The sequence below is a fragment of the Lolium rigidum genome, chromosome 2, assembly GCF_022539505.1.
Source record: "Lolium rigidum isolate FL_2022 chromosome 2, APGP_CSIRO_Lrig_0.1, whole genome shotgun sequence".
Classification (NCBI taxonomy): Eukaryota; Viridiplantae; Streptophyta; class Magnoliopsida; order Poales; family Poaceae; genus Lolium; species Lolium rigidum.
The window spans coordinates 283,988,021-283,999,788 of NC_061509.1; the positions used below are offsets into that span (position 1 = coordinate 283,988,021).

Below are 11,768 nucleotides of genomic sequence, written 5' to 3' on the forward strand. Positions count from 1 at the left end.
GGCGGGCCACGCGGCGTTGGACGCCGAGGCTGGAACGAGCGCAGGCCGGCGGCCGCGCGCTGCACCGAGGACTCCGACTCGGAGATATCTTGGTTATCCGATGACCCTGATGCGCCGACGCCGGAGGAGAAGGCGGCGGAGCAGCGGGCCCTCGTCGAGTCTTTCGAGACGCTCAAGGACGAGGCCGCCAACGCGAGGCTGGAGCAGTGCCTGCAAGAGGATGCGGCAGCGCACCAAGCCATAGCGGCCGCGCGGGAGGCGGCGGAGAAGCAGGCGATGGAGCGACGCAACGACGGTGCCGGCCCGTCAGGAAGCAAGTAGTCTAGGCTTATAGATCTACTTTGTATAGTTTTTATGCATTTTTATGTACTACTTTCAATGTTTTTACTATGTTGCAATTCAAAAAAATGGGCCGCCCCGGTGGGAGCACACCCAGACGCAAACGGACGAGCGGACAAAATATGTCCGCGGGGCGACGCAAACGGACGCTCGCGACCACTTTTGGGCGTCCGAAATGCCGTCGCGCCGCTGGAGATGCCCTAATGCTGCTACACTAGTCTCTTGTGTCTTGTCTTTTCTTCTGCTGCTCGTCCCTCGCTCTGCTAGTCGTCGTCTACACAAACACAGGGAAGAGGGAGAGGGAGAGGGACGGCTCCAGCCCAGGGGACGCCTAGCGGAATTCCGCCCTATCCGAAGCTGGAACAACGAGATGTGCCTCAAGATGTGCAACATCTGCTGCAACAAGTGCAGCTGCGTGCCGCCGGGGACAGGCCAGGACACTCGCCACCTCTGCCCCTCCTACGACAAAATGGTCAATCCAAAGTCCAAGTGCCCTTAGGGCGTCGGCAGGCACCCGGCCAGACAGTCATCATGGATGTCAACCATCTGGAGAGCAAGCACGCGTGCTCTTTGTAATGACCAGAACATTAGGCGCCCTTCGGGCGCCCTACCGTGAATATTCTATCATAGCCTTGAATTTCACCAGACTTAGCAACAAGTTATACAGCTTTTTAAGACATGATCATTTAGTAAAACTTACAAATATAGAACTATGTGGCCAAAATTACAGCAAAGATTTTCTTGTGCTTCATAAAAGGACAACTACTTTTAAATTTTTTTTAGTGTACATAAGCTCTAAGACTATAACAGACAAAAGCTAGATAATGTAAACTTCATACAGTTGAATACAAAAGACAAGAAAAAAACGAAGCTATGTAGTGTTGCCTATAACTACAGCAGCCACGCTTCAATTGCAGCAGGAGCAGCTATACAGCTACAGCCAGCAGTAGCAAGCCAAGCAACCATTCTGTACCAGTTGTTTTCAGCTGCAGTTGTACCAGTGCACCACCACAAAAACTGCCAAGAACAAACCATCGACATTGCAAATGGTAGGAATAAACTGTCAACAATATTATGGTATTTGAATTTGCAAACAATAAATCTGTATAATAATCTGGTTCCTTTCGGTTCTCAGACAAATGATCCGTTAGTACAACATAAAGAATCAAGTGGCACATCCCATTACTACTGCTTGCTGCCATGGTTCAAAACATTAAGTATCCATAGGATTACAGGAAGACATGCTCTTAGAAGTTACACATCTACTGGGTTAGAGAATATTGTTAGTCTAGGAGAGCAATGGATAAGCTGTTGATGTCAACCATATCTTCAGCTGCCTGTAAATGTGTATGGGGAGTTATTCTTCTTGCAAGCAATGGAGAGCTTATCTAGTTGGGACTCTATTCATGTTTCTGTCATAGTAATGATGTAAAGGATGAGAGGCGCACTTCTCGTACCCGTAGGGTGGCAGACTGGCAGTGCATGCCAATAGGCAAACATGAATCCTTTGTTGTGCCTAAGAGAGCAAATGTATATAATTATTAAGTGGCTATACATAACAGGCCTAACAAATCTTGAACGCCCAACTCAACAGGTTGTCCAAACAGTTATTGCCTTGTTTCAAAAAGGAAAAGAGGTAGCCATGCAGATGATTAAGTCAGAATACTCTATATATTGTATAATAAAATAATATTCAAGTCGCCAGAAGTGGCATAATTAGCTGAGCAAATTGGTGTTTCGATTTATAGACATACCAATGCACAAGAAAAGCATCAAACATCGTAGTGACAATGACAGAGAGTAGTAGGGCATGAAGCAGTATTGCAAAAGCAATCAAACCCCTCAAAAAGTTATACTGGAATTATTAATAATTGTAACAGAAAAAATAGCCCTGAACTAAAAGGTTAAAACAAAATGTCATACCTTAACAGGAAACTGCACCTATTCCATTCTAAATAAGGGTTCATTCATTGTCCAACAAAGCCTAGAACTCCAGTAATGAGAGGCAGTACTGGGAGGTAATGGTTAAATTATATATAGCAGGCATCTATAACAGTTTGTTAAACCCGGATAGAGGAATCACAATCTTGTTATTTTTCTGTAGGAACAGAAGAATGCAAAACTATTTTTAAATATAATTTCCTCCTTTTAGTTACTCCAAACATTAGGATGAAATCAAATATATCTAGAAAGGAACATGACTCCAATAAACATTTGAGGGTGTAATAGCCTAACAACAATGTGTAAGATAAGAAGTTTTTAATGGATATCACTCTTTGTCTATTTCAGAAAATGAAAAGGGGTTAAAAGTGTTCCGATCTTCTCATATGTCCTGTCACAAATTTATAATTCTCTCTTTACTCTGAATTATATGTCCTGTGACCAACACCATGCCAAGCCGCTTGTCGTCCATCCTCCACCAGCTGCAACAAACTACACACAATAAAGGGAATGAATGAATGCATGTAACAGTATGGAAGGAAACTTGTATTGATATATTTGAAATCACACAAAGACACAGCAATGTCTTTGCCTTGCTATCCTATCCAGCGGACTAGTTGTGGTGGCCATATTTTGGTCTGTTCTAGCATCCTATCCAGCAAAAGAAAGTATAATTAGCTTAATTTAAGCCTAAATGAGCTAATAATACACATTATTTAGTTGACCATACTCTCAGGCTGTCACATTCAAGGGGTAGATTCGAAATTAACTACAATTGCATCACGGATTGTAATAATAAAAAATAGTGTTGCCTATGTCTACTCAGCTAAACACCATAGCAAGTTAGTGGCAGATATACGAGTGCCACTGCATTATGGTAGTGTTTTCCAGATAAGTGAATGCATGACGCTGACCTTGCTTCGTCGACTAGCTCGCTGTCAAAAACCATGTCACAGCGAGTTGCCGATGCAACATCGCTGGACAGGAGTGTGCCAGTGATGGCGCCACTGCCTGTACCGAGGTCAGGTCACCGGTGCCAGATTCCAGGAACAGCCCAGATGCACAAGACACATATATACATGTGTCAGTGTCCTGACTTTTAGGCATCTTCCAAAGGAGGAAACCATAGACCAGCCAAAAACGACCTCGGTTTCAGGTTACAGTTCAGGAGTAAATCTTATCTCGTAAGTAAAATAAAAATCAACCTATGAGAAAATTACAAAATGCCTTCATAGAAAACCAAAGATAACTTCTGGACATCATTGTGAAGAATCAAATATGGATGACTTAAATCCTATTTCTTCCAAGACACACAAGAGCTTCCAAATCACTATATTCTAAAATGTTTTTCTCATGGATAGATACTTTGATTATTTTAATAGGTAGGCTCCATTAAAAAATGTGATTCTAAATCTATATACTCTTTTTGGACAAGATTTAAATAGTAAGACTACATTCTTTTTGAGACGGAGGGAGTAAATAGTGTTCACCCGTATATTGCAACACAAGACAAAAAAAAAAATAGAGACCAACTTCTTGAGGCTCTAATATGTGTGCCTAGAATTCAAGCTTGCAACTCCTTGCAACACGAGGAACTCAAAGAACGTGCTCCAGGATTCAAGCTTACAACTTCTTGAGGCTTTGATATGTTAAGTGCACAGATATTACAAAACCACAGTAGCAGTTTTCCTCCTTCAGGCCAGCAACAAAAGCCATCGTCACTCTATTCTCTCTGAGAAAGCCATCCCCAATAGCTCGCTTGTTTCTTCGGATATTCAGGTGGTGTAGTTGTTGAATTTTTTTAGATGAAAATGATCTGCAGGTTTCATATTGACTATTGATGAAGAACTACATCAATCTAGAAAATATTCTGCACGGTCTAGAAAACTAACAGGCAATAATCAATTTCTACTCCGCTGATTCTTTTAAACAAAACATGCAACAATAACGTCAGTAGGAAACTGCACATTGAAAAAGCTCATGTATGGACTATTTGCAGAAAATAAAAGAAGAAAACTATTTGCTGCTAGCTAAAAGTTATATAGATACAAAACAGAAGTATAACTGGCATTGCTGCATGATGACTTGATTTTTCAGAATCATACTTGCACACTGATCTATCAGCTTATATAAGTCGATCTGTTTACTGTAGAGTGTCGAACCCTATCATGAATCATAGAATCATACATTGGCCTATCAATGAGAAATTTCATCCATTTTCCTGCTTGAGTGGTGAATCTGAAATTTCAAAGTGCAGGACATCATAGGGCTTAACTTGCTTATGCACTACCTGTTTTGCAAGAAAGGTAGTGTATAGGGAATGGTTTTGTTTCAAAAAAAAAAAAAAACTATAGGAAATAGTGACAGCTACTGATTGCATGTGTACATATTGTTTATTTACCTACTAAGAAAATTTCCAGTGCCTCTGCCCGCTGCCCATAGGGCCTCTTCGCAATGTGCTGTCCTGCCAACACAGATCAAACAAATACTTTGAGCACCAACCAAAGCATAGCCAATCTCCCTCCTCTACAGTATCTGAAATGAATACTAACTTTATCAATTCTTACATTAGTAAGAAAAACATATTTGCCAAGCATCTAATGGTTGGAAAAGAAAACACAAAAAAGAATGTCAACAGTAACAACAAACTGGAACCAAGTATTAACTATGAAGCTTTAATTAAGCATCTCATCCTCATTTATTTTGGGTTATGGGTGGTCAGAAAGAAGAATGAAAACCAGAAACAACACTTAAACCAATCTCAAGAAACAACCACACAGTAACAACAGGTCATCCATTGTCCAAGCCTTGTAAAAGACTAAAATCCACTCTCCTTCCCAATAGCTTGATGCTTTTTTTATGGAAGTGTACCATCCCTTAGCATTCGAGACCAGTACAATACCACCCTGATGTTGACGAGACATTTCCTTAAAATAAGTCCCTTTAAAGAGATGCAACTCCAACAAAAGAAATGGAAGTCATGATTCAAGACCAGTATTAGGAAAAAAAATTGTTGCTTCATCGAATATATCCAGGCTAGTCTCTCATCATTCATGCCACTATAATCTTCTTAATTGTCTGGTTTCAGCAAAGCCATCAGAACACACCTACACTGCACAAAGCACACAAAATATCACTGCACCTTTCTGTAAATCTACTTATCCACATAACTATGTTTCTAGGGAACACCCACTGAAAAAATTCCACCAAACTTTGAGGTGTGCTTCTTTTGACTAATGTATGTTTCTCGACTCAGATATCATGCTAACTGACCAGCCCTTACTGTGAGGAGTTATGGAGTTTCAGAGGTTTAGAGGTCTAGCTGGCTGCACTATTGCATTGACCAGCTGAAATTTATGGCATTGGCTACATTACATTATCGCATTAACATGACATTGTTTTTCTCTAGTTGGACACTGGGTTCACCATCAAACTCATCAAATATGCTTATTTCTGATGTTTTTAATAGTCAACACATGAAGAATATGATATGATTTCTAAGATCAATGCAGTCTGCCAAAAAAAGATTATAAATACTGAACAATAAATAAATAGGCATTCACAGTTGATGAGCAAATTTGATTACTTATTATCAAGAGCAAATTTCATAGGATTAGCTTCACTTTTCTCAAAACTTTAGGTCTGAGGACAAAGACAATACCTGGTGCTAGGTTGGAGTTGACTTGCGTCATCCAAAGTTAGCGGTAGTGGTAGTTGTGATTCCATCTGGTTAGATGGCAAAACGAAAAGGTTCTGCCGGATATTATGACATTTCGATCTACAACATTTGAAAACAGAAAATAGTTTTCTCTGTTCAGTTTAGTGATCCAAGAAATAAAATGGCCGACTCCACCAAAAGGTCACCCATCAATCACAAGGAAAAATGGAAAGGATATTATGGCGCACATGTAGTCCCACATGAATCAATTGGCTGGTTTCAGGAAACGGTATGGGTATGCTGATCCAGATTCATATAGCAACAAACCATCGAGAACACACACACACACACACACACACACATTGTTGTGCATACCAATTTGGCTCTCTGGTGATTATCTTCAGAAAGCACGTTCCAGTTGCTCTTCCAATTTAGACATTTTCATCACCGTGAGACTACCATAAGATTGTGTTTGTTGAGGATAGAATGGAGACATAAATAAGCTTGACATATCCTAGCATTCATGATGCTGTTGTATGACTATGACGTAAGTAAAGTGATCAAATAATAATTAGATTCCATAGACATACCACATGCAACAATTAACAATTTATGTGAACAGTGAGCATCCAAAAACAGGGAAAGCTCAAAAACTTATCAGTAACAACGCAGATAAGATAGAAAGACAATGTGCCATTAAATTACATGAGCTGAGAGGTGGACAAAGGCATGACGATTGGATTTTAGTGAATAATGTCAAAGAAAAGAAGGATTCACTTGCCACTAACAGTTGATGATATATCTGAGGTCAATGGCAAACATTATGACTATTTTCTTTTACCGTAACTTTTGAACACCATTTTAGTGGCCTTCGGTGAGGTAGCAGGGTTAAACCAAAATGGCATGTTCAAAACTGTAGAAAGGCTCTGCTGGACTTAGTTTTTCGAAATGGCAGCAAGAGCACCCGGTTTAAAATGATAGCATAAATGAATCACACAAACTATTGAACCCCCGCCCCCACCCCCCCCCCCCCCCCAAATTAAAATTAGGCATGAAATTCAAACAATATGCATATCAGGGGAAACCCCATGAAGCTATCTAACATTCTAACTTACATTGTTATATTCAGGAGCTATCACTTCAGTGCAGGGCTGATAGTATCCTGAATTCAGACACCATGAAGGCCTATAAGGTTCATGTTGATATAAGGCATGTGCACATAGGGCTGTATCTCATATGATTGTCTTGAACTCTCCAAATTATCAACATCATTTCGGTTGTTGTACGTCGAGAAGTTCTACACCAGGACCAAAATGTAACTTAGTTCAGAATAGTGAGGACTGATAAACGCAAGATGTGTTACATATACATAAGGTTCTCCTGAAGGAGCATATAATTCATCACTAAAGTTAATCCAAAAAAGTATGTTACTCAAAACAAAATGGAAACAAAGTGATGGGGCTGCCAGACCAGTAACAAACCTCATAGTACTCGAACTTGTGAGAAGAAACTGTTTCTGGAGGCTTAACATGAATATGCAGCGGTTGTTCAGCAAAATGCTGATTGTAGCTAAAAATAGGTTGAGTCAAAAAATTTACTGTCTTCATCATAAGACAACAATTTCTGGAGGTAATATATATATCCAACAGTTATTAAAAGGATAGGAAATATGCTGCATTAGTTTGGAAGATTCAAAAGTAGTTGGTCATAATCTGAAATGTCAAGCACATAAAGAATGGTTATATTTATTCTGGCACTTCTTGGTACAGATAAAACTCTTTTGTTTATGAGGCAAGCCACACTTTCCTACTAAAGATAGCGCAAATCACATCAGGTGGAACAGATGTGTATAATTTTAAATTGTTTTGTTATGGACAACACTGGCACGTAGATGGCAAAATTGTTCACCAACTGATAATTAAACAATTATACTTCTCATAACTGAAAAAATATTTAAGTGTAGTCTCCTCTTCCGTTAGAGACATAATTGAGATACGCGCTCATGTTAGTGACATATTCATGTGTGATAAGCACCTGGTATATGAGATTCCTCCTCTCTGTAGACCTCCTGGTAGATCTGATTAGGAAACCAATTAGTCTCCTCAGCAATACGATGAAAACTGTATATATGGGAACAAATTGAAATAGCATGATTGAACTCCTAGCTTTGTTTTTAGCAAATTTAGTGGGTGCTCTGCTGTTCTATTTTTAGCAAATTTACGAGAAAGCAGTAGAACAGTTCAAAGAAAAGAAGAAAAAAACTTGATAAAGGGCATGACTCAGTTTGTTCTTCAGCCTCTACTATTTGTTGTGGTTATTTGACCTTCTGGGTTATAATTGTTTGCAAAGGTTTGATAGCAATTCAGGGTGTAAATATTGTCAGGTTTCACTTAGAGCAAAAAGTGTTCTAAACTGCTATCGTAGTCAGAAATTAAGATTCAAATGCCAGACACAAAAATATGTAACTGACACAAAACCTTGAAGCTACACAATTCAGCGCTTATGCGTGCCAATTTGTACCGTGTTGCTGCCGTCGAGTAGGGCGGGCTCATGCCGGAGTACACGCCACCGTAGCAGCGGAGAGGAAGGCTCGCCGACACAGGAGGAGACGATAGCAGAGAGAAGGGTGTCGTTCCCCGTGTCCGCGTTCCCGTCCGCGTCTGGTGCCCTCAGCGGCGGCGACGCTGGAGGTGCTAACCGATGGCGGCGGCGGCCAGGTCGCTCGTCATCGTCGGCGGCCTGGGGGGGGCGAGTCGAAGGGAGCGGGTGTGGGTTCGTGGGTAGGGAGTCGGAGGCAGGCACTGGGGCGTCCGTGCTCCTCGCGTCCGCAGCGGCGGCGAGGGCAAACGGGGGCGAGGACCGAGGAGGCAGGAGAGGATGCGCCTTCGGGCGAGGGCAGCAAGTCTGGGAGTCGAGGGACGTGGGACGGAGAGGCGGGCTGAAGGGTTGTGGACGATTCCAGTTTCATCTTAATAGGAGTAGAGATGACAGAATTCCATCTGGAACCGGACTGACTACATCTAAACAAAGTCTTACCGAGAATCACAAGCATGAAGGTCAAATTATACTTGTAAGAAAAGAAACCCATAATAAGACATCCAAACAAATTTTGCAAGCAGAGCCTACAATATATAGCAATTAGGGGGCCATCTGAGCATCTGGCCACCACCAACTCTTACACTATTTCTTGTATGAACAAACAACAAAACAATTCAAACGAAGCAACAATAATTCCATCATACATTGTCAGTTCACTTAAATATTGTGCAAATATATTTAATTAGGTAAGTCATATATAAGGTGACTTATCTCATTCAAACAATGTGGCAGAATGGCACTGGGAAGGATTGTTTGTACAGTCGTAGCAAGTAGCATTTTCTACCCTGCCTATTCATATATTAGAGGGAGTGATTAAATAAGAAGGTGCATGAAATAGAAAGCTAACCGGCACTGTTAAAAGCTCCATTTTAAAACAATAAAATCAGGAAGTGGGTTGTAAGCAAAACAGTACAAAGGAAATAGCTGTACAATGATAAGCAAATTCAGGAGATTTTTTTTTTCACCTCTAATAAGGTACATATTTGCCTCTTTACCAGACAGCTATCTCTGTTAAAAATATCACCATCCAAATCTGGTGCACATATAAGAAATTAATCAACACCAAACCAGCAGAGAATGCCCATTAGTCTTGCAGATAGATACCAGGACATATATCTCGATTTCAGCATATCAAGAGATTGTAGCAAGCAGTTGGACAGATGTCAAGCAAGTTGCAGAACGCCCCTAAAAAAATATTCATCACAACAGTCACGAGCTGGCAAGAAACAGCTGATAGTCTACTACTCAGAATCAGGGAAATAAACCGGGGTGGACAACACAAGGTCGATCTCATTGAGCACGGGCGGGACACGTGAGTGAAACCAGGCAAACTTGCGAGTACCATTCAGTACCTCATCGACGTTAAACGCTAACACTGAGCCCACCACTTGAACTTTCTCTAACAATGCGCCCACCACCACTTGAACTTTGACACATTTTTTGACTATTTCCTGAGCGTCCTCCGCCAGACGTTGGAGCACAAGTGCTGAGTTCTTGAGGAGTAGGAGGGCTTCCGGGAAGCCGTCGTCTCCCAGCTTGGCCTCAACGAGGGGAAACAGACCATGCTTGATCTTGTCGAGCTCCACCGCCACGCCTGCCACCAGCGAGAGGAGATGGATCTGGGGGCATTGCCAGTACCTCCGCTCAATCAGGTTGCGGAGGAGGAGTGCATACGAGTGGCTTGCTATGCTCAAGGACTCGAGAGAGACCAACTTTAGAAACATGAGCCCATCGGAGCGGGCCTGCAGGGCTTGGAGGTCGGCATGGCAGGAGATGCGCACGTGGATCATCTTTTCCTTGCGGCGGCGGCGGCGGCGGCGAGACGAGATGGTGGGGGTTGTTGCGGCGGCGGCGGCGATATGGGATCTAGATGGAGATGGTGGGGGTTGCGGCGGCGATATGGATATGGATGGGGGAGGTCCTTTTCACCGACCTGGTCGGTGCGGAACTGCTTACCGCACAGCCCCTGTCCGTATGTGGGCTTGGCCCATCTTGGCACACGGTGGTTACCTGAGTTTGAGCTTATATCGGATTACGAATTACGATCGTGGATGGACTGTGTGTTCCTATCGTCTGCTTTTCTCTTCTGTGTTGATGCACATATCTAAACTTTTTTCAAAAAACATAAATTTTAAGAATTTGAACAATTTTCAAATTTGATTTTTTTCGAATATGAATATATTTAACTGTAAACATTTTTTTAAAATTTCAAAAAGTAAACTTATTTCTTCAAAATCTATTTTTTAATATAAACATTTTTAGAATATGAACATTAAAAAAATCTTCAAATTTGAATGTTTTTAAATCTGAACATTTTCCGAGCGTGAACATTTTTGAGAATTTGAACAATTTTGAATGAACATTATTTTTGAATGTGAACAGTTTTCAATTGTGAACATATTTTGAATTTGAACAATTATGGATCGTGAACATATTTTGAATTTGAACAATTTTCGTATGTGAACATATTTTAATTTAACAATTTTTGAATGTGAACATTTTTTGAATTTGAACAATTTTCAAAATCTTAATATTTTAAAATCTGAACAGTTTTTTCGAAAAAAAAATTAACATTTTTCAAATCTGTAAAAACGAGAAAACATAAAAGAAAAAGAAGAAAACAAGGAAAAACGAAAACGAAATGAAAAAAAAGGAAGAAACATGAAGAAAAATCGCGAACTGGGCCAGGCCCATACAACGCAGGGGGGTGTGCGGCGCTGGTAAACCGCCGACCTGGTCGGCATATAGAATTTGCCTATGGATGGGGGTTGGTGCGGCGGACGACAGGAGACCGCCAGAGGCGAGTGGTCTCGCGGCCCACGAGAGGCGAGTGGGACGGACGATATCCCATTTGCATAGGTCGAGGTTATCATGTGGAGCTCGCCGGTGCGGTCCTCTCCTCTGGCAGAAGTGGCGGAGCGTGATCAAACGTTAGAGCATCTCCACTCGTCCCCCCGACGAGGCCCCCGAGCGACGTTTTTTTCCATCCGGACGGCGTAATTCAGCCCAGTCGCGTCCCCGGTTCCTAGTTTTCGTCCGGAAAATTCATCCGGCGATCCCACGCCATCCCCGGCCCCCCGGGGAGCGGTCGGGGACTCCGGACGAAACGAAAGCGCGCGCGAAACGTCGAGAAAACTTCCCGCGCGTCTGGTGGCCCCAACTTATCGGCGAGAGACCACGATCGTCGTCCTCATCGCATCGTCTTCCGCGCGCTGTAAAAGCCTGCCGCCGG

At 41.9% G+C, this 11,768-nt stretch overlaps 1 protein-coding gene and 1 long non-coding RNA gene across 2 annotated transcripts; both read right to left on the minus strand.

Moving 5' to 3' along the window:
* Positions 1-4,432: 4,432 nt before the first annotated feature.
* Positions 4,433-8,439, minus strand: LOC124693573. Its single transcript, XR_007000081.1, has 5 exons — positions 7,973-8,439; positions 7,054-7,235; positions 5,942-6,467; positions 4,682-4,815; positions 4,433-4,570 (listed from the first exon to the last, which is right to left on the minus strand). It is a non-coding gene; the product is annotated as an uncharacterized LOC124693573 (long non-coding RNA).
* Positions 8,440-9,635: 1,196 nt separating this feature from the next.
* On the minus strand, positions 9,636-10,341 carry LOC124693572. Its single transcript, XM_047227055.1, has one exon. The coding sequence runs from the start codon at positions 10,324-10,326 to the stop codon at positions 9,778-9,780; it is 549 nt and encodes a 182-aa protein (XP_047083011.1). The 5' UTR covers positions 10,327-10,341; the 3' UTR covers positions 9,636-9,777.
* Positions 10,342-11,768: the final 1,427 nt, after the last annotated feature.